We start from the raw sequence: 26,585 nt of genomic DNA on the forward strand, positions 1-26,585 counted from the left end.
ATCGCGGCGACTTTTTTGGGGTGAGATGGGCAGAATGCAGATTTTACGGTAAACTTCGGCATTTCACTATAACATCAGACCCTAGGCGTTAGGGAAAATCGGAAATATGACCGTAAGGCAAAAAGTCGGATAAAATAGATTATTCAATTTTTTGTTTTTTCGAAATTATTTATGGCTCACTCATATTATGATCACGTAACCAAAAATCCTGATAATAACAAAGTTAAACTATTTAAAAAAGGAGTGTCTATAACTATTTTTGAAATAATTTTGTATAGTGGTCCAACTGAACCTATTTAGGGTCGGCGTTTTCGAGACTTCTACATTCTTTCAGTTAGGTATGTTATTTTCTGCAGCTATTTTGCAGTAAATCAAAATTTATTATTGCAGCTTTACAGTTTTCTCACATTCTTTTTGAACTAAAAAAACATTATTTTTCAAAATTTTCAAAACATTTTTAGGAGGATAAAGAAAAATCAGGAAAACTTTTAAAAAAATAATGTGCCAAATTCAAACATTTGGTTTGCTTCTTTCATCGTGTTTTGCGTTCCGTGAAGTGACATGAACTGCCAAAGTAAATGATTTCCTCGCGATCGCAGATCCGATATTTCTCAGTTGTCTAACGGCTGAATTACAGCAATTATTCGCTCTTCCGGATGTCTTTTCAACTCTTACCATACCGGAATAGCGAAGAGTTGGCGCCAAAAAGTTGTTGATTAACTGAGCGGGCGCGATAAATTCCAACTATATTGAAAATAGCTCTCCGGAGAGCAGTTAAACATTACTTTATTCAAAGAGGGTACATGGCATATTATGCTCTTTGGGTGAGGTTGCCGCGTCAGCTCGAGTATCCCATCGGATCGAGGGGGAATCGGGGGAGTTTCCGTGCACCAGGGGCAACAGTGCGTTTCGTAAATCGGAGAACACTCAAAATTTGAATAATGCTCTCGCGGCCCGGCCACCGTTCGACTTTTCACTTTTGCGTGCTCCGATTCAAAAGTTGATTTGGACGTATTTCCGCCAAACGGAACTATGTGCATCAAGACATGAGCCCTGAGACCCATAAGAATATAAGTATAACAGGGTTCACGTCATAATGCACATAGTTCCGTTTGGTAGAAATACGTCCATTTCAGGCTCGGGCAAACGGAGGAGTCGAGCTAACCTATCATCGAATAAATTACTCACCGACATTATCATTTCTCACCGACCTCTCACCTCTTGCCATCACTGCCCCCCCCCCCCCCCCCCCGAGTTCCTTTCCGACTGCCCGCTTCCCAACGGAAGGTGCGGAAGGTCTTTTCTTCGAAAAAGAGTAAACTGTAAACTTAAGAAATGGTGATTATCTTGTAAACTTTCTCCAAAGGAAGTTAAGGTGGTCAGTACTTCAGATTCCTTATTCGATAGTCGATCAATTCTAGATTTTAGGACATTTCTCAGGAGTTCCCGGGCAACACATCGTGCTGTCGTACCTTTGTCAGGTATTTGTACACAAAATTTGACGAAGAAACACTTAAAATGTACCTCGTTAGGCAGAAAGGAACCAAGCCATGTCAGCTATTAACAAATTCAATTGGGTATTTTAATTTTTTACATGAAAACGGTTGTGCAGATTTTCGAGCAAGTTTCGGTGAATTTTTTGCGTAGCACTAACCAAACCCCTTAAACTTTTGAAAAGATTTCGCACAAACGTTCTCTTGAAAAAAATTAAACTGCTCAGTTAAATTTGGCAAAAGTTGATGTGGCTTGGTTCCTTTCTGCTTTACGCAGTCCAAAAACAGATGTTACTAATCGATCGAATCGGATGTCGAATCGTTCTCCAAAGTGGATATCACCCTCTTAGTTCTCGTGTTAGATCCACCGTAAAAAAATCGGATTGACAGGAAGTAGGTTGACCAATATCTTAATATCACGATCATATCTATGATTCATGACTCTTATTATGATAAAAGGAATACTATTTATTAAAAATGAAGTCAAAAATACAACCGATGCCTACATGTGCAATTCGCATGCTCCAGGGATCATCATATTCATAACACTCAGAAAAGTATTATACAGCGTTATTCAAAAGTCGCGCACCACTGGCCATAACTTCAGTTCTAATTGTGATATCGAATTGGAGTTTAAGACGTTTTTCCTCATATCGAGGGGGAAACTTTTCTTAGGTACTTTCCAGTTTTTTATCTCTTCGGGGGAGGGCGGCGGGGGAAACTCAAAAATTTCAAATGGCCGCCCCCCCCCCCCTTATGGCCAGTGGTGCGTGACTTTTGAATAACCCTGTATGTATATGTGGGCTGATTTATTTCTCTGATGTACTTGAAAACCTATTTGTACTTGCAGCACAATTGGTAATTATAAAAATATAAACTACTTAGGTCGTGAAGTCTTGAACATTTGAATTCGCAAAAGTATTGGGAGAGAAAATTGGGCTCTCGGTTAAATTAAGCACGAAGGCATCAAAATCACTGATTTCAATGATGTAACAATGCATGGACCGCTGCCTCTGGTTCGCAAGTTGCAACCGACACGCGACATGAATTCGACTCGTCTTCCCCAGTTGCGATTCTCGCAAGTTCGCAACACTAGTCGTCCATTTAAATAAATACAAAAAATCGATATCTATCGAGACAGGCAGTGTCGCTTAGAATCGATTATTTATAATGGATTTAAAAGGAAGATGAACTACGTTACCAACTTGCGATCATAGGTCTTCCTTTCACGCTCATTACTTTTCACATGCTTATTGCTCACATTTGGACGTATTCTCGCTAAAAGGAACTATGCAAAAATGAATCAAATCAAAAGGAACTATGTGAATAGGGTTTGCGTGCTATGTGGTTCATTTTGAGTCTATGGATTTTCACATAGTACCTTTCAGCGTAAATTCGTCCATTCGACTCACTCCAGCGTCCTTTCCACTTGCCCTCAAGGTGTCTTTCACTGGCCAGAAATCTGAGTATAAAATTCGCGGCGATGCTCTACTCAGTCATCAGTTCTATCTGTGCTTCGAAACAGTCTCCCACTAAATCTAATCCATCAAAATGGTTTTCAAGGTAAGCTTGCAATTTGCTAATTCACGGCATGCGGCGGCAGTTCCTAAGTTTTAAAATAGTAAATTAAATGAATAATTTTTTAAGGATTCTTCGATATTAGCCGGATTATTTTAGAGGCCATCTAGTAGACTATACTTCATTTGAATCTACTTAACAGAACAATACAACCTATCAGCTATCATTTAGGAAAAATAACGCTATTCTTAGTAATTCTATGATAGGTCTGTGCCTACTTTATTTTGTCAAGATCATAGAATTTTTTCTGTCACATTTTTTAGTTTTTATGGCAGCACAGCACTATACCATTTTCCAAAGCTAAACTTTTGGACTTTACATTCAAAAGCTCGTAAAAATTGTCCATCTTATGATGCTACCTATATTTTGTTTTGTTTTCTGTAAGTTTTTTTTATTATTTCTCATTTATATGTAGTTTGAAATATTATTTGTTTCATTTTATTTTTCGCTTGTTGCTCGATTATTTTTTCAATCATTTTACTCTTGTTAACTTTGTCACAGCTCTGCATCCTGGCTGCCCTCGCGACCGTAGCTAGCTGCGGCTACGCCAGCTCCTCAGCTTACGTGACGTCCTCTCCATCGCACGGCCCCGCAGCGTTGTCTTACGGAAGTTACGGCCACGAGTCTTACCCCAACACGCACCCCGCCTACAAGTTCGCCTACAACGTCCACGACCCGCACACCCATGACGTGAAGGCCCAGGAAGAGACCCGCGACGGACACCACGTCAAGGGCTTCTACTCCCTCTACGAGGCCGATGGCAGCAAGCGCGTCGTCCACTACGCCGACAACGGACACGGATTCGAGGCTACCGTCCACAAAGAGGGTGGTCACCACCCCGTCTCCGCCCCCGTCTACTTCGCCCCGTCCCCGTCGCCCGCCTACCACGCTGCTCCAGTCTACGAAAAGTACGCCTAAAACCACCCTGTCATCCACAGCTAGAGAATTGAATTATGAATAAAGATTAATTAAATTATCTCGATAAGCCTGATTTATTTTCATAAATTGAGAAAAAAACGTTCGACGAATAAACGTATTTCTGCCAAACGAGAGACAGGTGGTAATGAAAGGGTATGCTTGTTGGTCGAGAGGTGTAAGAAGGAACGGGAATAGAGAATTTGCAGGTGTCTGAAATTTGATGAATTTCGTGTTGAAATGGGAACTACTGAACACTGGAACAAAAACATTGTATCTAGAGTGCAGACTCTGAAAAACATCGACAAGAAAAAATTCTCTTGATTCAATCGGATTCTTGCTTAAATCAAGAACCGAGCCTTTTAATTTGAGCGGATTTCCTTTTGATTTAAGAAAAAATCTGATTGAATCAAGAATATGTTTTCTTGTCAATGTTTTCAAGAGTCTACACTCTAGGGCCAATGTGTTTTTTTTCCAGTGAAGTAACTGAACACAAGGATACCCTTGGTTCATGAATTGAACAATTATTGAAGAAGATATGACAAAATTATCTAATCTGCTAAAATAATTGTGTTTAAATGGGAAATACCGCCAGATGACGTCACTGGGCGGTGCAATTTCTCACTTTTAAATATATTTTAACATTATTTTCCATATCAGAAAAAAATTTTAAAAAATATTGTGAAGCCAGCTCTTTAAGCACTTTCAGATGAAGCAATATAAAATTAGCTTGAAAATTCTCCATTATACAGCACCAATAATGTCAGCGGCAACAAAACCGTCTTCGTTGGCGCTCTTGGCCGGCATTAATTCATGAACCCTTTCCACAAAGCTCATTTGCAATGTCCACGGCCCATGAGTGCCGCATTCAGTTGGCACATACTTCCGTTTGAGAGAATGTAAAATCCCGCCTTTCCATTTCTCCAAAGGGAATGGAGCCCTCTTTATCATTGTTTCATGAAGCTTTCTAGAGCACACCCCATCTTTCCCACTCGTCTATAGTTCCCTTTGACAGAAACACGTCCAAAATTGAACAACGAACAAATTTGGTGCAAGTAACCAAAGTTTTTCGTTATAGAAAGCCAACTTTGGTTCAACTAACTGAAATTTGGTTCCAGTGACCGAAAAATTTGGTGTTCAAAATATGCCGAAATTCAGTCCCCTCAACCGAAGTTTGGTTTATTAGTGTATGGTTGTGGGAAATTTGCCTGGTTCATGCCCACTGTGTCAAACCAAATCAGCTGATGGCGGAGCTTTTAGGATTAGCCAATGTGGTTTTTATGGCTCATTCACACGCTGAGTGAAAGGAGCTGAGAAGTGAGAATAGAGGGTAACATCGTATCGGTGCATTGTTGATTAGTGCATTGAATTACGCGAGTCATGGAAATTATAGCGATCGATTAGAATTGGATGCTTAAAAATTATCACTTTGTCTGAAATATTCGAATGAATCGAGTGCAAAGTATGAAAAAGGGGGAAAACGAATTTTACGAGGTTATAATTACTGGGCAATGACTGATGACTCCCGCTTTTAACTTTCATATTCAGCGTGTGAGCCAGGTGTTGTATCATAGGTTGGACCACATGGGATATGGGATAGGAAAAGAGAAGAAGAGAAAGGAGGTACAAGGAGAAAATAAGAGCGAGGAGGATAGTGAAAAGAGCATGAAAAAGAGATGAGCGATAGGAATTTGAAGGTCAGTCATCTATGGGTATCACACAGCTTTGATTCACGTCACGGGATGGATTGGCAAACATTATTGGTGCTCAAGACCTAATCCTCGTGAAATTAATATAATTTTTTTCTGAAATACATTCGCGACTCAACGATCGCGAAAAACAAGCACAAAAATCCCCGTTACGCCGAGGCCGATGTTTTGAGTAACAGAAAAAAAAAACTGCTCCAACTTGTGAAAGTTTTCGAGACTTTAAATGAATTCACAGGTTCAAACGGGGTTGAAAAAAAAAATGAAAAAATAAAATAAACGAATGAATAAATGAAATCCAAGCGTCGGGGTATGAATAAAAATTTCCTTGGCGGAAAATAACAGCGTTTGAACGGGTGAGCGTTTACGGAGATTTCATTATGCGTGTGTCTGTTGGTAACGTTCGTTCTTTTTTCAGTTAAATAAACGTTTAAATCAAGTGGAGGCAAAGTTTTATAAGTTTCCGGTGTTGTAGATCTACAAGTAAAGTTGTTTGGAGGCTGGGAGCAGTGAGCGCATGGAGTAGGTAGAAGTAGAGAGAGTAACCCCCCACACCCCCCTCCCCCGGTGACTTTTCCCCCATTATCTCGTCGCCGCCCCATCGAGGAGGAGCTTTGAGAGGCTCAACTTTCAGGCCGCTTTTCAGACGCTTTTCACGAGCTCTGAATAAACCAGAGCCCAGATCGAAGCCGCAAAGACAAAGTTTATTTCTTTCCGGTTTTTATCGAATCCACTCTTGTCGAGCCCCACAAAACGCCCACATTTTTAACGAGGAAGGCAATCATACGAACCAACTTTATAAGTTTCACAAGAGCTGTTCACTGGATTTGTGACAACTGTTATAATGAGCCGATTATAAACAAGTTAGCGTTATGCGTGTGTTTCCACCCCCCCCCCCCCATTCCGGCCCCCTTGAAATCCCGCCTATGAGCTCACAAACCCCTTAATTGTATGCAAACATGCTGTGCAAATACTCCGTACCCTCCGACCTCTCTGTGTGTGCCCCATCATTCTTACGTATGCTTCCGTTGGGTAGGTCCCAACATGTTTCATGCTCGCGCTTATATGTCCAAAAAATGATCATCGTATGAACACCGTAAAAAAATTGAAGTTGATTTAACATTCTGGATGTAAAAAAAGTGCACGGGAACTTATAACATGCTGAATTACCGGCCACAGCAGTTAGTTTTACATCTTAGCATTGCTAAACTAACAACTGCTACGGGTAATTCAGAATTTTATAAGTTCTCGCACACTTTTTTAACATCTCGAATGTTAAATCAACTTCACTTTTTTCGGCGAAGTTACAAATAACTTACAAACCCAAGTTCTTAGTAAGAAAAAGTAACCAAAATTGTGTTTAAAGATAAGGAGTAGAACATGAAGTAACACAAAGTTTTGGTTAAGGCCTTTTGATAAGTTTTTCTCTCGGTGAAAGTGACTAAACAATTTGGTCAAATTAACTAAATCTTTGGCTGTAAAACTCCGAACCCCTAAAACTGGGCGACGCGCGACGATACCCCGGATTGAACCCGAGTCTCGCAATACACGATTCAATACGCTGACCACTCGCAAGTCTCAACCGAAAGAATGGTCAAGCGGAGAGACTAACAGCATTAAGTCGGCGAGAAACTTTCTTAATTGCGTGCCTGGAGATGTGTCTGTTGATCTTGTTTCAGTAGATCGAACCGCAAGCATAGTAACCAAAGGCAAGGACATTGTTTTTTGGAAACTCGCAACATTTGTTTTTAATAAACCTTTCTCCGATGTTTTAGGGGCCGTTCAAGTATCACGAGAGGTATTTTGACTGACTTTTAGACCCCCTCACGGCTCACATGTGAGGTACCCGTAAGACAATCTCTCAAACTCCCTCTTACGTAAACGAATTACGTAAAACTGATTTGACCCCTTTTCCCTCAAGTTTTCATATGTAGAATAGCTGCGATGCCTGAAAAATGACTGACAAAATTGTTTTAATTTGACAGTATTATTCTTTTTTGAAAATGAGGGGCTCATCTTTTCGGAAGCCTTGAGCCCCCCCCCCCCCACCCCTTGTAAGACCCCATAAGGCAAGCTCAGGTCTGTTTCCCTTGAGTAGCTTACCGGTGATGACGCGTGAATGATCGACTATCGACATTTCCCCATTTGCAGCTATGGTAAAGAATCGATTATTGGGGCGTCCGTTCTGCGAACAACCTGTTCATCGATTTCTTTTCCATAGGTTTCAATTACAGATCAATCGATGTATCGCAAAGCACGCCACGCCACTGGAGCTTAGGTAATACTTAAGCGGCTCCTCATTACAATCGGTCAAGACAGCATTGGAAGTCCCATCAAAACTGACCTCCAAAAAACTAGTCATGGGTGGAGGCAGAGGCTCTAGAGGACCAAAAGCTTTGTAGTGGCATAAATGAAGCTTCTCAAAGAGTCGTCTCTTATCATTCATGCGTGGACCTTGTACACTTCCCTCCACGAACGTAAAGATCATAACGGAGTTATCACATGAGCCTTGAATGACATGGAGTCATACAGGAAACAAGGTTCATCAAAGTTTTCTTTACGCCGTTTAGCAGCGGTGCAACAATTCGTCGCCCTCCTGACGTAGGGGCCTAACTACACTCTGCAATGAACCCTGTCGTCCATACAACCCAATGCTTTTCCGGGCTCATCTCAATGTGTAGTTACGCCTTTATGTCAGCCGAGCGACGAATTTGGTGCGGTGCACCGCGATCGTCGTGGCCGGCCGGCCTGCTTTCACTCCGTCAGAGCACCGAGCGCTCACAATTCGCTCCGTTAAATCTACTTATTCCCCACCGGCGGAGTAAGAAAAGAGGAAATCTCGCAAAACCAATCGCTTGATGGATAGGTGCTTCGGGAAAAAAGCTGAAACTCCTCTGAGGAAGGAAGGAAAAATGTTAAATATTGGGCGGCCGGTCTATTCACCGAGCATGTTCCCATTCAGTGTGTACCTCGGCGGGCAGCTTTCATTGTGAGGAAAGCTTTTGAGCGTTTGAGTGGGTTGCGTATCTGGTGCCTTGTTCTGCGAGCCTTTTAGAGGCTCCGTCACTCCTTGCAACCTCATCTATAACCGACTAATATTATTAGTCTTTAAGCCGGAATAATAATTCCGAGCCTCGCGTGATTGATGATCGGGCCTCGTCCGGCGGCGTGGCGCGCTTTGCGATATATCGATTGATCTGCCATTTAAACCTTGGAAAAAGATCGATAAGCAGGGTGTTCGCAGCGAACGCCTTAGTAATCGATCTTTTACCATAGCTTCAAATGGGGAAATATCGATAAATCGATCATTCGCGCCTCGCCACTGGCCTCGTCTTATCTGAGATACCTTCAAAGGAACCTTAGATTCTGAGACCCTGGTAAAAATTGGCAGTAGAATCTGTGTTCCAAAATACCATAGACCTACAGCCGACTGTAAGATTTCCAATAGCTTCTATAGCCGGCAACACAATTTCTTATAGCCTTTTATAGCCGATGGCGTAAGCAACAGCCTGACGATAAAGTGTATGCTGAACGTTACTAATTACGGATGCTAGGACATAGTGAGTTTTTGGACTGCCGCTCTCTTTTTGGGCCGTAGCATCTTGATTTATTTTGCGAGGGATGCTCCGTGCTTTTGAATGATGCCTGCCATAGTGCCATTCCTAATATGTTGGAGCGCCTTCAATTTCGTACGATATTGTGCAATACCTCTGGTGTGAAATAGTTGCTTCAAGCGCCGTGGTACGCTGCGGCGCAGCGCGGCGGGCGGGCAGCCAGCGCGGAACGCGCATTGGCGCCTACAAACCTAACAGGGATACTTCACGCATTGCGCAATGCGTGAAGTATCCCTGTTAGGTTTGTAGGCGCCGGTGCGCCGCCGCTCCGCTTTGTATTAGGCTCTATTATTTAATCTCGTGGAGTCAGCGTTGTTCAACTAATGACTTTGAAATGTTTGCACACTCTGTATGGATTATTCTCATTTTAATTGATGAAAACAAATATGTCGTAAAGGAAAATATAATGTGCGTTTTGTAAATATTATGGTCATTCCGTACAAACTTGCGGATTTACAAAGCACACGAATTTCTACACAATTTCTTATAGCCTTTTATAGCCGATGGCGAAAAAGCAACAGCCAGGCGATAAAGTGTAAAGCCCAGCGACAGGAACTATAGTACGGCTGTTTAATTTTTTATCGCTTCGTGTAGCCCGGCCGTGTAATTTTTTCCACTTTCTACAGCAAGCTATATGATTTTCTATCGCCTTCTTCAGTCGGCTATAAGAACTCCTATGGTATTTTGAAACGCAGCTCCTATCGCCAATTTTTACCAGGGGATAGTGGCGAAAAACTTCGTCACAGCTTCCTTCGGTTGGATTTTGCATCCGATGTTTAGTTAAATCATCAGAAAGGAAACAAAATATTGCTGCATTTCAACGCCACTCTTCTAAGATATTTATAGTGAACGGAAACTTCTACACAAACTAACACAGTTGATTTAGAGATGGTGTCCTAGCAGTAAACCACGTAAAATCTACACAAAAAATATCAATCGTTAAAAAACCTCGTGAAAAAGAATAGGTGAAGTAGACCCAAAAGGAAATATCGTGAGAATGTTTTCGTAAAACTTTTCAACATATAAGTCATTTTACAAACTCTTCTACCAGGTTGTTACGAAAATGAATTCAGAACATTATACATCCACCGTAAATTGAATTTAAAGTCTCTTGGCTGATTAGGGAGATAAATGTTTTTCTTTAATGTTGAAAAAAAAACTTGCACAAGTGGAAACTTAACGAAAAAACTACCTTGAAAACTCAATTTTTTGTTCCAAAAATTAGGTTAAATATTTCGTAAGCCATACCATTAAATGTCGTTTTTACGCTACATTTAAACCATTTCCTCCACGTCATGAAAATGTTATATCTACTGCTTTAATTTGATACATGTTTAATCATATAAATGTCATGCCCTCACGGTCATTCTCCGAAAAAAAAGTAATCATATTTATTTGCTCAATACCAGTGCACCCCGTGAAGGATAAATAGCCCCCCCCCCCCTCCACACACACACACGCGCGCCTGTTTTCTATGTACGCCTACGCCTTCTCTTGCGTGTAACTTCTGTTGTTTTTTTTCGGTTCTGTTTATTTTTCTCGTGGAACATAGGTAAACTTGGTCGTGTCTTTGATTACTTTGGATCAATTTGTACTCGGTTAAATCAACCGAAGCGTTTGGTTAATTCAACCGAAAACCCTGGGATAATTCTGGAAAACTATTTTGATTGACCGGAAATTTTTGTCCTTCATTCAGTTTTTTGGCCGTTCTTAACAATTTGAGTTTTTACCTCAAGGCACAGTTTGTCCTGCTGCACCAAGTTCACGGAAAAAATGGATTGCTGATTTAACAATTAAATTGTTAAAAAAATATGTCTTACATGTTTCAAATTTACATTTTACGACAGTGAAAAGCTAATTGGATTGCATTTTGCAAAAAGGAACCACTAGCATAGCAATGTTGCTAAGATTGTGCAACTTCTTTTGTCTTGGAGGAAAAACCCGATTATCCATCAATAGCATCTATTTTACTCGCTAAAAACTGTAAATTTAAGACAAAAATTACCATCTAAATTTCATAGTTTTTCACGATTTCCGCAATTTTATTGCAAAAGATGAAGTTGGACAATCTTAGCATCATTGCAATGCTAGTGGTTCCTTTTTGCAAAATGCAATCCTATTAAACCACGACGGTGGTTAAATTAACAATATTTTATTGTAAAATCTAGATTGAAACATGGCGGACACTTATTTAACAACAAAATTGTAAAACCAGCAACAACATTTTTTTTCTGTGTTTACCGATGAAGAACAAAATCCCCTGCATAGTTGCACGATGCAACCAGCTTAACTTGCAATAAACCACGCCAGGCCACCCTGACGTCATTGTTTCGCAAGGTTTCGTCGTTTGTTGCACAAGGAAGGAACCGTCTCTCAGGAAATCCGGGACTTCTTTCCTCTGATCCGGAACATAAAAATCACTTTGTATCGGTCGAGTGAGCTTGAGCCGTCGGAGGAGCTGAGCCCACGGCATTAGCATGGAGGTTATAAATCATATCCGCAGTTTTATTAAAATATCAAGTGTTGAAGCCGCATGGAATTCAAGTCGGAGATGTTCGGCTGTGGCCCATGCCCCCCCCCCTCCCCCGCCACCAGGGGGCAGCGGGAAGGGCTTCTTTAGACGGGGTGATGTATGAGCATTCCTGAGGCGGGCGCGTGTAAGGCTCACTTCTCTCGAGCGACACCGAAAAACCACCCCTCCGCCCCGAACTCAGACATTCTTCCGAGAATATCCACCTGGAGGATATTGCTCTTTTTATTCAACACCGGGAGCAGCAGACATCCCTTTCACCCGGCCACGAAATACCGGCCGATCTAATGAAAAATTATTAATGAAACAATGGCGAATTCTTCATATTGCGGATTTTAGTTTTCAAAGTCCCTTATCGAATTCTTGTAGGTGAGAGAGCAGGAGGCATCCCCTCGCCGCGGATGTCCTTAAGCTCCCCCGCCTCTCCTGCCGTGCTAAGGAAAACCGCCGTTTGAACCTTCAGACGATGCCACATTTCCCTCAATAAATTCAAATTTATCGGGAAAGTCGTGAATATTTTTCCCCCAAATTTTCAGACAATTTTTCTCGCGATTTCATCTAACGTATCTGAAACTTTCAAGGGAAATTATACAAAACCTCCCTCACAAATACACGTTTTAGTCGAGGAAGTTTGGCAACTCTCGAATATTCATACGGCGTTCTTCCTTAGTACGGCGGTCTTCTTTTCGGCCTCTTCTTCACCCCCGACCCCGAATGCGATGAAAGACTGGAGGTCCCCCGTTATTTATACATTTTTGTCCTCCACTTTGTTAACCCTCACCGGTCGCACGGATTGAAATGTCAACCGCGGAGTTACAAGCCTTGAATTATTTTCCCTGAGATTAGTGAGAGCGGAAAAATTGCGACTCGGAAGAAACATGCGTATTTTTTATCCGTGTACACTTCTGACTTATCACATTCTGTCCAGTACTAAGGAAAAGGAAATAGGAGCAAAAAAGCGGGAAATCCTGGTCTGATTTTGACCCCTCCTCACATCGCCAATTCTGCGATTTTATTTGCACCGGCATGAAGTATCCCGGTCCTAAGATACGCCCATTTCTCTCTTTTTTTTTTTTTTTTTTTTCTTTTTTTTTTAAGATTCGGTAAGGAACGGGAACACAAAAATATATTTCTTAGAGAGGAAGGAACTGAAAAAATAAGAACAGATGATAATCTGGTGAAATTATAATTTTCGAATAATTCTATTAAATGATTCAACTTCACAGCTTTAGGAATCAATTCAATAAGACATTTTCAGCGTGCGAATCGATATTCACGAATGTTTTTTTTCCAAAATAACAGGAGGACGGAAAAAGTCAAGGGAAAAATTTTCGAGAGATTTATTTCAGCAGTTTTTTATTCTGAGAATGATGGCATGATGGGAACTTCCTGCGTCACAAATTATTAATTTGTTAAGAATTTACTAACCCTTTAATTTGAAATTAAAGGGTTCTAGGTCTAGTCAATGTGTCCGTGTCCTGTTGTTACGGAAGAAACTGCTTGAAGTTGCATAGCTTTTTTTATAGTTTATTTAAAACTAGTTTTTTCCCAGTTTAAAAAAAAAAAAAAAATCCGTGAAAAATTTCATTGTTTTGAGATATATTTTTTAAAAAATCATTCAAGGGTAATCGTGCTGGGTACCTTGTCCTCGAACCAAAATCAGCGAAGACAATCTCCAAAATGAAGCAACTGAATGCTCAAGTTCAAACGAAATCGAGCCTCAATCATGGGGTGCCTACAGCTTACGCGTCGAATCCTCATCGTGGTTATGACGCCTTTAATCGTATTTAATGAAACAATTCGTCGCCCCTTTGACTGGAGGGTGTATTTCGATTTCCTCGTGAGCCCTAGGAAGCATGGATTCATATGTAAAACAGGGCTCATGTGGACATTTAGATACGCCTTTACCTCAATGGAGCAACGAATTATCCCTCGGGATATTTCGTTTGGAATGGAGCTCCTTCACGCGGTTGGAAATTGCAATTTGAGCACGTAGTTCTATGCAAAATTTCGATGAAACTCAGGAAAAGACCCTGAACTCCAAGTTCTAAATGACTCTCTCTTTTTGGCCGTTGCAGTTCTCGCTCGTAATTTGATAGGCTACCCTGATATTTTTGAGGCCAAAACTGGTTTTTTATAATGAACAGAGGTATTGACGGCAAAATTTATAGTGTTTCACACCATCCCGATGTCTCAAATTTTTTGAATGTTATTTAATTCGATGGCTAAAGTCGAAAAATGCGCTGAAGATTTGGACCGCGTTAAACAGAAAGGAATCAAGCCATATCATCTATTGCCAAATTTATTTGGGCGAATTAATTTTTCACAAGGGAATCTTTGTGCGGATTTCTTTGAACATTGTATGAAATTTGCTTCGTACTTTGGAGAAAATTCACTGAAACTTGCACGAAAATCCGCATAATCATTTTCATGGAAAAAATTAAATTGCCCGATTAAATTTGGCAATCGCTGTTGTGGCTTGGTTCCCTTCTATTTAACGCGGTCCAAATCTTCAGCATTTTTTAGTCGACATGTCAATAAGAAGTTAAAAAAAAAAAAAAAAAAAAAAAAAAAAAAAAAAAAAAACCACTCATTAAATCTTCATCTTCAAATGTCAATAAGTAGGAAGTTTTAGCGCTGAGTCTGAAAATGACCTCGGTTTTTCCCTCACATGTTACGGAAAATCGAGATTTTCAATGTTTCCTTGGATGGGAATGTTGGAACCTTCATTGGCACCACAATGGCACCACAATGGCACCTTCAATGGGTTTTTTTTTTTTTTTTTTTTTTTTTTTTTTTTTTTTTTTTTTGTATAGGCCTATGATGTGATTTATCGAGTATAAGGTTACTTACGGTTGAGAACTGCATGACTTTGAAGATCCATAGTGTGAGTGTAATATTGATGATGACGATGACGAGGAGGAGGAACATGAAGCAGTAGAGGGCCCTCCTTCGCCAGCCGTAGATGCCCAAATGGGCCCCGAGGCGACCCCGTGCGCCGGTGCCGGCCCCCGATGAGCGCGCGTCCTGGCTCGCTGAAGACCAAGTCGTGCCCTCTCTCTGTGCCCATTCCCGGTCTTCAGCTTCACCGCTGCAGCCACAACAACATCATCATTAGTCTTTTTCATCGCAAAAACACAGAAGGAGTACATTTTCATACAGTAAACTTGGATTAGTTTGTTTATCCATCCTGCAAGCCATCACTGCCGTGCTTAGGAAAAACGCCGTATAAGCATTCGAATGTTGCCGAGTTGAAACTGAGAAAATATTTGTTTTCGAAAAACTTCATGAATTGTTTTTCTTGAAATTTTCAGACACTTCAGATGAAATCACGAACAAAATTTTTTTAAAAAAATCGGAAGAAATATTTACAAACTTTCCCAAATTGTGATTTGCCGAAGGAAATTTGGCAACGCCTGAAGGCAATATATATAATACGGCGTTCTTCCCTCGCACGGCAGATTTTGCCACGAACTAGCTGGTGTCTTGAGTCAAATGGGACCATTTTCCGATAATTTTTTAGCTGACTAATTGTTCAATATATGTCAAAACGCAAGATTCATGAAAACGTACAGAACATGGCACGTTCTGCTGTCTTGTTTGTTACACAATGAAAAATGCCAGTTTTATATGAAACTGGCACTTTTATGACTAAATTGAGGAGTTGTATGCAAAAAGGGCATTTCTGGGTTGCGGTGTTTTGGAATCTTCTCTGCTGATTTATATTTTAAAAGAAAACTATCTAGACACCGCAACCAAGAATTGCCCTTTCTGCATACATTGCTTCAATCGTAGTAGAGGGTAAAATTCGTTGATTTTTAATCATCTGATCAATTATTACGAGTCTCTTGAAAGGTTATTAAAAATTTTACGCGGTACGAAAGTTTCATTCGTTCAGGAAAATTATCCGCACAAACATTAAAAGCAGGGCCGGATTTAGGGAAGGCCACATGGGCCGCGGTCCATGGCAGTAAATTTAGGGGGTGGCAAATTTTGCAATTTTTTAAAAAATCATAAACGACAAAAAGCGACAAAATCTCTCATTTCCTGAGAGTATTGTCATTTCTAGTGTTTTCGTCTTTCGGCGATACAAGAGACAGCACCTTTAATTAGTCGAGTTAAGAGAGAAACCAAACAGGCAGTTTGGCCTGGAGCGGCGCAGTGCTGAGAGTAATAATGACGGGGACTAGAGATGAAAAGGAGAAGCCATCGGCGCGGCGGTCGGCATGTAACACATATTAGTGCCTACAAGACTGCATGAATACTTCACGCATTGCGTCAAAACACAGCGCGGTCAGCAGCGGTCGGCGGGAAACAGATAGCACCTACAAGACTGCATGAATACTTCACGCATTGCGTCAAACACAGTGCGGTCAGCAGCAGTCGGCGGGAAACGCAAAGCGCCTACAAGACTACATAAATACTTCACGCATTGCATCAAACAGTGCGGTCAGCGCGGCGCGGCGGCGGAAGTTAAAAGTATTATACCACATTTATGTTTGTCCTTTCATAATTTTTACGTTCATTTCTTATAAGTGGAGGGCCTTATCCACACAGAGATAGGTTTACGGAACTTAACTTTTGCTAGTAGTATTAAAAGGGCTTCCGCATAGAAGTATTTATGAGTAAACGCGTCTTATGCACCCCTCCTCCTCCGGCACGTTCGCTTGATGGTTTTTATTGATGTTTCAAAACGAATGAGAGGGGGCGGCAAAATACAGGCAGCCTATGGGCGGCAAGTATAGGTATATCCGGCCCTGATAACAAGATGCATTTCTTATTTCATTTCTGAAGGGACTGTTCTCTTCGGTAACCCGGCACCTAGGTTTCTGTGGGGAAGGGTGAACAGCAATTAAGAAGACACGCTTAAAAATATGTGTTCCTCCTAAAAGCAATTGAAACGAAGCCACCTCCCACTACTTTCAAATTTATGGTGTTCGTTGGGCTGCCTTGTTTTTCGTTTCTTAAGCCTCCCCGGTCTCCTTGTGTATTTAATATAAATAAATCATTGAAATTCTGCAATAATGATATGTATTATCACTATGCTCAATAGGTTACGCAGAGGTTTTGTCTGAGACTTAATTCAAAACGCACTACAATCAGAATTTTTCTTTTAAAAATTAAGGGACTTATTTCGAAATTTTTTGCCAAATACCCAATTTTTCTGTGGTAAAAAATTTATTTCGTTAGGCGTAGCATGAAATAATGTATCATTTACCTGTTCATATTCTTGCAGTGCACCTTTAGTTTTTAATCCTTGCGATTGATCTGAAACATGAAGGGAAAAAGTGAGGATACACGAGAAACATTTAAAAACTTAATAAAGAAACTAAATAAGAGGCTTTGAGGGCAAAGCGCATAAGTGCAGTTTTTTCTATTTCGAGAAATACGTGTTTGAAGTTTTGAAATTAGATGGATCTTTATGGCAAAAAGAAAGTTCAAACTGACTTTTTGATGCTTAAAAATTGGAATTTGAGAGCGCATTTTACACAAAATATGCATTATCATTGGTTTACTTGGAATCATTAGTATCTTTTTTTTTCAAAAATATGCACTTGTGTGCCTTGTCCTTCCAGTCCCTTAAATTCCTTTTTTTTTTTTTTTTTTAAAAAAAAATCTCATATTTCATTCTGCTTGAATTTTCATATTTATAATAAAAGGATCTCAAAGCGCATGTGTTGGATCTCCACCTACTTCCATACAGAATAGAGCGGTTGTATGGGTCTAGATTCAATACTGAAATGTACTTAAACCACATGGCCACCAGCACATTGTGTTTCCAGGTGATTTATGTAGATCAAACTTTTTTATCATTTTTCATCATTACTATCCGATCCTTGAGATAAATAAAAGCTGCCTTCAGGCTTTCTAACGTGTTCTTATTAAGATTTATACAAAAAACAAAAAGTAGAACAAACAGCGGAAGTATACCATCTAATGGCACTTAGACATAAGACAAAAATATAGATCTACGGTTTATAAATTAGCGTTGTAATAAGCAATCGCCAACCATTCTCACAATATAAACATCAGATTACGATGCGAAAATTTCACCTAACCCACGAGACATAAAACGCTAATTAAAGTACTCAGGAGTGAACCTGTAAACACTACATTATGTGACCAGTACATGAATATATACTATCAATTATATATACCAATCATAATCCTCCCAGAATTCTATCAAGCAGTGGAGGATATCAGCTCACCTCATCATTTGTGCGTGACATCAGGGTATGATTTCACACACCTAGGAATATGTTACGTAAGCTTCACCTCGCCATTATCGTTTTTAGATTCAAACTAAGAACTCTCCCGGTATACAAAGCACATCGTATAATCTTAGCCTCTCTGATATTTCAAACACCAACGAGTTGTAACGTTTGTAGGAACAATCACGAATTTGAGCCACTTATCGAACCAACATTTTCCGTGCTATCATATGCAATATCAGACTTTCGTACTGCACTAATGCTTTTTTTTTTTTTTTTGTGGGACAAATCGTCAGAAAAGTCCATACATAGGAAAGCAATTAGTTACTGTAAATCTAGCAAAGTTCACTATTCTCCAGACCACCACATTCAGAGTAACAATTATCAGATTTGGAAATTATTTATTTATCAATTTGTATATTTTATTTTTAACTTTCAGCAAGCTATTGCTTTCTGTGGAAAATTTTAAAATTCGAATGACTGAATTTTTTAGAAATATGGTCGACTCTATTGAGCAAAAAAACTTTCGCGAAAATTTCGAACGATAGAAAAAAATGAAAGGATGAAAACAATAAAAGATGCGACAATAAAAAACGCGCGAGTTACAGAAACTCCGCTGGGAACTACTGTTGGGATGCGGAGGGTCTTGCAGAGTCGTTACGAAAACGTGTGAACGGGCCCGCGGCACTATTTTAAGCCCGACTTCTTGTGGCCGAGTCCCCCACTTCTGCACCGCATCCGAGAATAACTTATTTACGTTCCCCAAGTTTACCCAATTCATCTGGTAAATCAAAAAACCGCGCGCTTGGCTATTAACACCATCTAGTTATGATACCTTCCCTTCTTCCCCTCCCAATAGGTCAGTAAGACAATGCTTGAAATAAACCGTTGCTGAGGATGGTGAATACTGTTGTGCTAAGGAAGAACGCCGTATGAGCCTTCAGATGATGCCGAATTTCCCTCGATAAAAATAGAATTTACAGGGAAATTTGTAGATATTTTCCCCCAAAATTTTCAGAAAATTTTGTACGTAATTTAATCTGGAATATCTGCAAATTTCAGGGAAAAATATGAGTAAGTGGCGTCCAAAATACATGATTTAGGAAGGAAAATTTGGCAACTCTCGAATGTTCATACGGCGTTCTTCCTTAGCACGGGAGAATAGGCCCACTTGATTTTGGCCTAGTTGCAAAACTCATTAAAATAAAGTATAAATACATGCGAAAAAAGCCTCCTCGTTCTCCGCGGTCGTTAAAATTGTACATATTTCTTCCAAACAGAACTATGTGCATTATGACATGAGCTCTGTTATGCATATATTCTTATGGGTCTCAGGGCTCATGTCTTGATCCACATAGTTCCGTTTGACAGAAATACGTCCAATGAGATGACATGCTCCGCAAAGTTACGAGTCTAGGTTACCAATGTCACTCGTCCAGGTGGCTTTGTTTCTCTCGCGGGTTCACTTAGATCTACCTAAACTGCCGTGCTAAGGAAAAACGCCTTGCGAGCATTCGAATGTTGCCAAATTTCCTCTCGGAAAATATTTTTTATTGAAAAATTTTATGAATATTTTTCTTTGAAATTTTCAGAAACTTTAGATCAAATCACGAACAAAATTCTGTAAAATCAGAGGAAAATATTAAAAAATTTTCGTGATTCGCCGACGGAGATTCGGCAACGCCTGAAGGCTCATACGGCGTTCTTCCTTAGCACGGACACGGTATAATAGCACGGTAGCTCAGCACGGTATAATATGCGCTTAGCACAGCTACAGCTACCTGGACACACGTGTATTAACTCAGCGCAGCAGGTCATCTCAATCTCGATATGCGATGCGCTTTTTTGCGTGTCTATTATTTATAGAGTATTTGTAGTTTTTAAACTGATATAAAATTGTGGTTTTTTGATAGGTACTCTAAAGCGTATTTATGTGATAAATATCGATGGGAAAACTTCCAAATCGCCTATCTTGGTTTACGACGTTGCAGACTTCTTGTTATATTTTTTTGTATTTAATAGTACTCAACGTCAATACTTAAAAACTTCCGCGATTTTTCCTCCCCGTGCGAAGAAAATTGTGTGAAAACTTCAAAGAATGATGTTAATTTGTTTCTCCTTTAAGAAAAATTAAATTTTTAAACACCGTGAATCAGATTTGTGTTTTAGGTGTTTCACCGTCGATATCCTATTCTCTAATACAAACCAGCTATTTCCAATTACTGTTTCATTAGTTATTATTAACGCTGTAGTATTTAAAATTATTTTTGCATCGTATACATCAGGAATTTTTGCCAAATTTCTGTCTCCGTCAAGAGTGCCCGTAAGCTGTAAATAATGTGAATACAGATTGAGGGATCGACTAGTAACTCTAACTTTTAATACAGGAAATGCATACTTATTGACGATGAGACAAAATTCTAAAATAGATGTTTACTAATAGATGTTGATTGTAATACTTGATGACTGAATACAGTCATTGAAATACTACTACCAGTATTTTCAATTTCAGAGTAATTCGAGAGGGACACGAGCTCTAGCACTCATCGCAATGCCTCAGGGGCCGGAGCGATAACTATTCGAACTCTTGGGTCGTGGGGTTGCATGTAAATGTTTTGAAGGCGATTTTTGTGCGTGCAGCGCTGCGGGAAGCGGTCGAACTCCTCTGGAGAAAAAAGAAGGAAGCAAATGGGAGGGAGACAAACTAAATAGAAGCAAGAACAGTTTATCCGATCTTTTCTGCACATATATCCAAAGCCGCTTTCCCACTTCCATTCGGACTCTCCTTTCAATAGCCCTTTCATCCCAGCAGACTTTTCACGTAGAAAAAAACCTCGTGCGTGGGATCCGAAGTATAGGTCATATGGATCTTTGAAGTTTTCGGATTGAGCATCTGAACACTTTAGGTCTAGCTGTCGAGGTTCGGATTACACATCTGAAACTCTTACATCTGAAATAATTCAGATGTGAGAAACGAAGTTTTTCGGATGTGAGAACCGAAATTTTTCGGATGTGAAAACCGACGTACTTCAGATGTAAGAACTGAAGTTTCAGATGTGTGATCCAAACCTCAGCAGCTGGACCTTAAGTGTTCGGATGCTCGATCCGAAAACTTCAGAGATCCATATGACATAAACTTTGGGTCCCACGCACGAAGTTTTTTTCTCCGTGTTGAACGGTTAAAACTGCACGAATAAAACTTTGGGAATGTCTCTATTGAAAGAAAGATGATCCTGGGGAGGCAAGCGGCACCTTAGCAGTGGAATGGGGGGGGGGTGTTCAAATATTCCCCCCCCCTTTACTTATAGTAACTCAGGGCTACGCCTCTTGACCGCTTCACGGTCCAACCCCCAAAGCGCTTCGCGCTTATATGTTATGCTTCACGCGTTACTGTTATGATTATAAAGTTCCGGGATTCCTTTTAGATGTTTTCAAACGTTCCAGAAAATTCAAAAGGCCCGGAACATTTCAAAAGGAATTTCAAAAGTTCCGGGAAAAATTCAGGAAAATTTCAAAAGTTCCGGAATTGGGAACTAGTTCCGGGAAACGGGAGCAGTGAAGTGAGGTGAATCATAGCATGAGAAGGGGATTCATCAGGGGGACAGTTTAGGGTGTCGGGAGTTTTTTGGGCGGGGAGCGCGTGCTGTGACACTGGTGTCGTCACCGGGGATGGCGGAGCGACAACAGGTGCTCCTGACTGTAGGCTACGAATCATCGGGACTCGGCACAGTCGGCACTCGCACGATCCGGAGGCCAGAGCGGCAAGTTTTTCCCTTCAGATGGCGCCCCGAACTTGCGTGATTTGTTCCGTGTACGTGACCAAGCGTGTAATTTTTGTACAGTATTCACGAGGAGTCTGGAACCTAGATCGGCGCGCGGATAATGTGCCATGCACCCACCCGATCCACCCCCTCCCCCTCCACCACCGTCCCTTCTCATCGCGTCATCGCTGCGAGATAAATTCCACCCCCTGAAAACTAAACGCTCATTTTTATATTTTCATAATCCATGTGTTTACCTCTTGATTTGCATTGTGTGCCGGATTCTCCTTTCCAGGCTCCAGCACTGTCGCTGCCGTGCTGAGGAAGAACGCCGTAAGTGCCTTCAGGCGTAACCGAATTGCCTTCGATAAAAACAGACTTCAATGTGAAAATTTTAAATAATTTTTTTCCAAAATTTTCAGACAATTTTGCACGCAATGTATAATCTGAAATGACTGAAACTTTCAAGGGAAAATACGCTTGAATTGCGTCAAAAATTATGTTTTATCAAAGGAAATTTTGCAACTCTCGAATGTTCAAACAGTGTTCTTCCTTAACATGGCAGAGCTGGGAACTTTCCTGGCTTGAGCTTTGGCCATATTCACAATCGCTCCTTGAACAGACCTTTTCCTCACAAAGGTCGCATATGGTTTACATTAGGATTAAGGGACGTTTAAAGGAAACCTGGAACATTGCGTCATAAAAAAGACAATTTTTCCAAACCTGAAGTAAAATTCAAGGCTATAACTTTGAAATTGGATTCTTCAATTGAGTGAAAAAAATTTGCCGCTGTAAAAATTACCAACTGTAGAGGAAAAGATTATTGAGACGTTTGCAAATATTACGGAAAGACCAGGCCTAATTTTAAAGTTTGTTAACATTTTAGCATGTTTTGTATTTTATACGGTAGCATATTATTGGCATTCCTTGCAGTCATTCATATTCGACGTTATTCTGACTTATGCTTGACCAGACATTACGCAGATAGAGAAACCATAACTTTTTCCTGGCTCATTCATAAGATGACCTAACTGAATTAGGAAATCAAGGGAAGAACGTGGTTCAATCGGTGATACCACTATTTTAACCTTCGTGTAAGGCAAAGTATCACTCCTAATTGAAGGCGCGTTCAAAATCAATGCTCTTCGATTTGTTAACTGCCCATCTATTTCAAATCGGGTATAAAATTTGCCTGCATTAATGATTATATAATCATCCAAACGATTTATAGGAGTCTTTCGGATGATTTGTGGCAATTTCACAAAGAAAGGCGGCTTCCTTCGATAAATTTTTCCGTCAGAAGTTATATTGAGCCCGTTTTCTCAAAACTTTATTTTTGCACTTACTGCTCCCTTTGCTATCGCGGCAGTATGAATACGACCCTGAGCCCCACACTGAAAAAAAATTCTCGGCGTTTTTACCAAGGTCCGTTGGTACCTTCACCATCTCACTTTCTTTACCAATTATTGGTAATTTTACCAAGACAGACTGGTAAGCTTACCTAAAAACCGGTATTTTTACTGTTTTTTTCAGGTAAGAATACCACTTCTATTGGTAATCAATTCCCGGTAACTTTGCCATTTTATCTCGGTAATTCTACCACAGTCGATAAAAAATATTGGCGTTTTTACCAAGGTCCAGTAAAATTACCGAGAAAGTCCAATAATTGTACCGAGCTTTCTCGGTAAAATTATAAACTCCATAAATGGTAATTTTACCAAGAAAAAACTGGGATCAAATAGAACCCTGAATTCTTGGTAATTTTAGCCTTTTCTTAGTAAATACACCGAGATTTTTTCTCAGTGCATACTTTGAACTCCCTCCCGTAACTTGGCCACATTCGTCGATGGTGACGGCGGCGTGGAGAGGAGGACGAAAGTTTTTAGAAGACGTACTCGTTTTCGCATTCCGTTTTCACCGTGAGGAGTGTTGTGCTGTTGCTGTTGGTTGCCGTGCCCGAGTCGGAGCCTCGTGCGGTCTGCGGAGCTGCGGTTCGTGAATGCCCGCAGCCGCGTCGTTCAGAGACCATTAGTCGCTCGAAACACGTGTTCTCACCATCTGAAAGTGAGCTTTCGAGCTTTTGCATTGTCATTAAGTATGAAAGAACTTGCGTGATTTCACTTTGCCTCCCTCGCAGTGCGGCCAAGTTGCGCGCTCTACACGGGGGGAAAAAGTTCGGTTCGTGTTGAACATCGAACTTTTTCGGTTCAGCTTATCGAAATGCAATGGGCGACTAGACACGGTCTGAACCGAAAGAAAGCGTTACATGTTTTCTCTTCAAAATTTTACTTAGAAAACTATTCACACAGCAGGAAGTTCATCCAATAATCAACTTCCGGACGAGATGTATTAGGTTTTCCGGCGGTTAAATATTATATAAAATTTTCTTAACAAAAAATATTTAAAAAAAAAAATTAAAAAAAAAATAAAAAAAAATAAAATACGTGTGCATACTCAAACAGAGTTGAAACCATTAATTAAAATTATAATTCAGTAAATTTTGAAATTGCGCTGGATTCGTGGTAATTTTTGTATCAAAACCATACTGTAACTTTTTTACAATTGTATGCGATTTTGATCTTCTCCCCGAGTCCTGATCAAAAATTGACTAGATTCTTATCACAATCTCAAATATCGAGCAAATGATCGAATTCCTTCAATTTTGTTCCCAGTGTTTGTCAAACTCCCGACCACTAGATTAGGTCGAAAAACATGTCATCTCTCGATTAGTCATCAGATCACAAAGAATCATACAGCTTTGTAAAGAAAGAAGAAGAGGAAAGATCTCTCGAGTTAATTGACAACAATGTCAGTTTGTCCCTTGGTGTTGCTCCCCTGCAATGGCTGTCGCGAGAGCAAGGGAACCCTCACTCCCTCAGCTTCCCCTTTCTACCTCTCGACTACTGTTCCTCCTCACCTACATGAACGCGGCAAACCTGCTGCAAATTGAGAAATTATGTTTCCCAGTTTCCTCCGTTCGCACAACTTCATTTTTCAATCAATTCTCAATTTATCGTCGCGGCATTATTCATCCCCTCAACAAGGCCCAAACTTTCGGCTGTTGCGTTTCATTATTGATCCCTTTTTTCCCACTCCTTCTTTGCATGTGCCGTTACGTCGAAGTAGAACTGAATCGTTGTACAAGAATTGGTGGTGAAGTTACGAGTAGAAAAGCAAATCAAGTTACAATCTGTAATTTTGAAAATCTATAGATATTGTCAATAAATATATCGTCACTTTCCGGCCAAAATATCACAAGCGCCATGCGACGTTCCAAATTTTCCGCCGTCATTTTATTTTTCTGCAGAGAAATTGTTCAACGAAGCTGTTTGAAAAGTTCACTGAATTTTTCTTTGTTCTACCGATACAATTCAGTGAAATTTTCAAACTGACTCAACCTACAGTTTCTCTGTAACAAAATAAAATGGCGGCGAAAATTTTGAAACTTCGTATGGCACTTGTGAAACTTTGGCCGGAAGGTGAAGATATCACTACCTCCAGGGCCGGATTTATCTACTTGCCGCCCATGTGCCGCCTGTATTTTGCCGCCCCCTTCTCATTCGTTTTGAAACATCAATAAAAACCATCGAGTGAACGTGCCGGAGGGGGAGGGATGCATAAGACGCGTTTACCTACTCGTGTTGGATACATTTTTTTGCGAAAGCCCTGTCAACACTACTAGCAAAATTTCACGGAACTTGACGCGAAAGTTAAGTTCCGTAAACCTATCTCTGTGTGGACAAGATCCTCCATTTATAAGAAATGAACAAAAAAATTATGAAAGAACAAACATAAATGTGGTTTATTAATTTTAACTTCCGCCGCGCTGCGCCGCGCCGCGCTGATCGCACTGTGTTTGGCGCAATGCGTGAAGTATTCCTGCAGTCTTGTAGGCGCTATGCGTTCCACGCCAACCGCTCCTGACCGCGTGACCGCACTGTGTTTGACGCAATGGGTGAAGTATTCATGCAGTCTTGTAGGCGCTAATATGTGTTACATGCTGACCGCCGCCGCGCCGAGGGCTTGTCCTTTTCATCTCAAGTCCTCGTCATCATTCCTCTCTGCGCTGCATGAGCTCCAGGCCAAATTGCGTGTTTAGTTCCTCTCTTAACTCGACTAATTAAAGACGCTGTCTCTTGTATCACCGAAAAACGACAAAATTAGAAATTACTATACTCTCAGGAAAAAGAGATTTTGTTTCCTTTTCTTGTTGATAATTTTTTTTTCTGAATTCGATTTTTTTTATACCTACATTTAAAAAAATTGCAAAATATGCCGCCCCCTATTTGCCGCCATGGGCCGCGGCCCATGTGGCCACCCTCTTAATCCGGCCCTGACTAACCCAGAGTCAAAAGGTACCGAAAACTTAAATTTTTCAAAAAATCGAGAGTTAGTGTTTGGAAAATTTAGTGGCCCTATCTTACGCCGGTTATGAGATGCAGAATTTCAAATATTGCGATTCAGACTGTTCATCAGTTGCGATCAGTTCCCCAGAGAGAACTGATACATATCGACGGTGTAAGTCGGCAATCACATAACTCGTTTGCGGTGTCTGAAAATCTCCGCCTCTATGTTGTTTTGTTAAAGGAGAACGAATTGGCATCATTCCTTGAAGTTTTTGCAGAATTTTCTTCGCACAGAGAAGGAAAATCACAGCAGTTTTAAAGAATTGCCGTTGAGTAGTTTTCTGTTTAAAAAATAAAGTATGATAGGAAGTCTGCGACGTCGCAAACCGAGTTATGTGATTGTCGACTTACACCGTCGATATGTTAGAGA

At 40.5% G+C, this 26,585-nt stretch overlaps 2 protein-coding genes across 3 annotated transcripts in view; one reads left to right on the top strand and one right to left on the bottom strand.

Moving 5' to 3' along the window:
* Scgdelta (sarcoglycan delta) overlaps positions 1–26,585 on the bottom strand; it is an 82,039-nt gene that overhangs the window by 7,179 nt on the left and 48,275 nt on the right. Inside the window, exons 1-3 of one of the 2 annotated variants that reach the window (XM_072296025.1) lie at positions 18,046–18,722; positions 17,055–17,104; positions 14,690–14,927 (exon numbers count right to left, since the gene is read on the bottom strand). In XM_072296025.1, the coding sequence (XP_072152126.1) occupies positions 14,690–14,927; positions 17,055–17,062 (246 nt within the window). In that variant the 5' untranslated portion in view covers positions 17,063–17,104; positions 18,046–18,722. Of the gene's footprint in view, positions 1–14,689; positions 14,928–17,054; positions 17,105–18,045; positions 18,723–26,585 lie in introns of those variants that run through there. The other variant, XM_072296026.1, reaches the window with a different exon arrangement.
* Positions 2,402–4,279, top strand: LOC109039655 (cuticle protein 7). The gene is made up of 2 exons (XM_019055245.2): positions 2,402–3,056; positions 3,573–4,279. The coding sequence occupies exons 1-2, from the start codon at positions 3,045–3,047 to the stop codon at positions 3,987–3,989; spliced, it is 429 nt and encodes a 142-aa protein (XP_018910790.1). The 5' UTR covers positions 2,402–3,044; the 3' UTR covers positions 3,990–4,279.

Source organism: Bemisia tabaci, chromosome 2 (genome assembly GCF_918797505.1).
Source record: "Bemisia tabaci chromosome 2, PGI_BMITA_v3".
Classification (NCBI taxonomy): Eukaryota; Metazoa; Arthropoda; class Insecta; order Hemiptera; family Aleyrodidae; genus Bemisia; species Bemisia tabaci.